The 1,605-nt window shown below is 41.3% G+C and overlaps 1 protein-coding gene across 1 annotated transcript in view; it reads left to right on the plus strand.

The window, feature by feature from the left end:
- TMED6 (transmembrane emp24 protein transport domain containing 6) overlaps positions 1-1,358 on the plus strand; it is a 7,725-nt gene extending 6,367 nt beyond the window's left edge. Inside the window, exon 4 of the mRNA XM_011931987.1 lies at positions 968-1,358. Coding sequence (XP_011787377.1) covers positions 968-1,201 — 234 coding nt within the window. The 3' untranslated portion in view covers positions 1,202-1,358. The remainder of the gene's footprint in view (positions 1-967) is intronic.
- The last annotated feature ends 247 nt before the right edge of the window (positions 1,359-1,605 follow it).

A 1,605-nucleotide genomic window follows, 5' to 3' on the forward strand; every position in this document is an offset into this window, starting at 1 on the left:
GAGTTTCACCATGTTGGCCAGGCTGATCTCAAACTCCTGACCTCAGGTAACCCGCCCACCTCGGCCTCCCAAAGTGTTGGGATTACAGGCGTGAGCCACTGCACATGGCCCACTTTTCACTTTCTTAGTCTCTCCTAGATGCACAAAAACTCACTGCCTGTTTTTGTAAATGGAAGTTTTCTTGAAACACAGCCATGCTCATTTGACAATTACATATTGTCTGTGGCTGCTTTTGTACTACAGTGGCAGAGTTCAGCAGTCACAAGGGCCTGCAAAGCCAAAAATATTTACCATCTGGCCTTAAAGTCCACAGGCTCTTGTCTTCTACTATATACAGAGAATATAAAACATCACCTGAAATGGTAACAATGTGCTGAGTACATCTAAATCTAGAGGTCCTCTGGAAGAGCTCCCTAGTTTGAGAACTGAAATTTTCCATTATTTAAAAACAAAAGAAAAGAAAAGGCCGGGGCAGTGGCTCATGTCTGTAACCCCAACACTTTGGGAGGCCAGTGTGGGTGGATCTCTTGAGCCCAGGAGTTCGAGATGAGCGTGGGCAACATGGCAAAACCCTGTCTCTACAAAACGAAACCAAAAAAAAATACAAAAACTAGTCAGATGTGGTGGCATGTGCCTGTAGTCCCAGCTACTAGGGAGGCTGAGGTGGGAAGATCGCTTCAGCGCAGAAGGTTGAGGCTGCAGTGAGCTGTGACTGCGCCACTGTACTCCCGCCTGGGCAAACAAGTGAGACCCTGTCTCGAAAAACAAAAACAAAAATTGTAAACTCAAATCCAGATCATATTTCATACATAGCAAACACAACATTTGTCAACAACTATAATAGTATTGTACATCTTAAAACTGTATGGGTAAATGATTTGACTTCCAGGTAGGTTAGTGCTGGTGAGCACCCAGGTGAGGCTAGATGGGGGTTTGGAAGAATCCCCTTTAAAATTTTCTCTTATAGGACAGCACACAAAAGGTGCAGAACAATATCTTTCACATGTGGCGATACTACAACTTTGCCCGGATGAGGAAAATGGCTGACTTTTTCCTTACCCATTCAAACTATAACTACGTGAACTGGTGGTCGACAGCCCAGAGCCTCGTTATTATTCTTTCTGGAATCCTGCAACTGTATTTCTTGAAGCGTCTCTTCAATGTTCCAACAACTACAGACACAAAGAAGCCAAGATGCTAAGCTAAGATGACTATAGCACCCTGGCTCTTTTCTTCTGGGGCTTAGTCGAAATCAGCTTTGTAATGTTATGGGACAAAAATCAATTTATCTCATTAATGTTTTAGTCTGCTGTACACATCTAAAAAAGCAAAATGGCAATAAAATAATAACAATGAAAGAGTTCTGAAGAAGTATTAAATGTATGCATCAAAATACTGTTCATCATATAGCAGTCCCTTAGCCTTCACTGAGTCTACTTAGAGGCTAACAGAAAACCTTAGAAGGAAGACGAGTTGAAAAAGGCCACAATCAAGTTTGCTTACATATAAAGCAGGAGTCAGTAATGTTTTATTCTTAAAAACTTCACCTTTGGAACTTAAAATAAGCAGTATATTCATTAAAGAAATAGTTTAGTTTTGCAATAC

This window comes from Colobus angolensis, unplaced genomic scaffold (assembly GCF_000951035.1).
Source record: "Colobus angolensis palliatus isolate OR3802 unplaced genomic scaffold, Cang.pa_1.0 Scaffold93, whole genome shotgun sequence".
NCBI lineage: Eukaryota > Metazoa > Chordata > Mammalia > Primates > Cercopithecidae > Colobus > Colobus angolensis.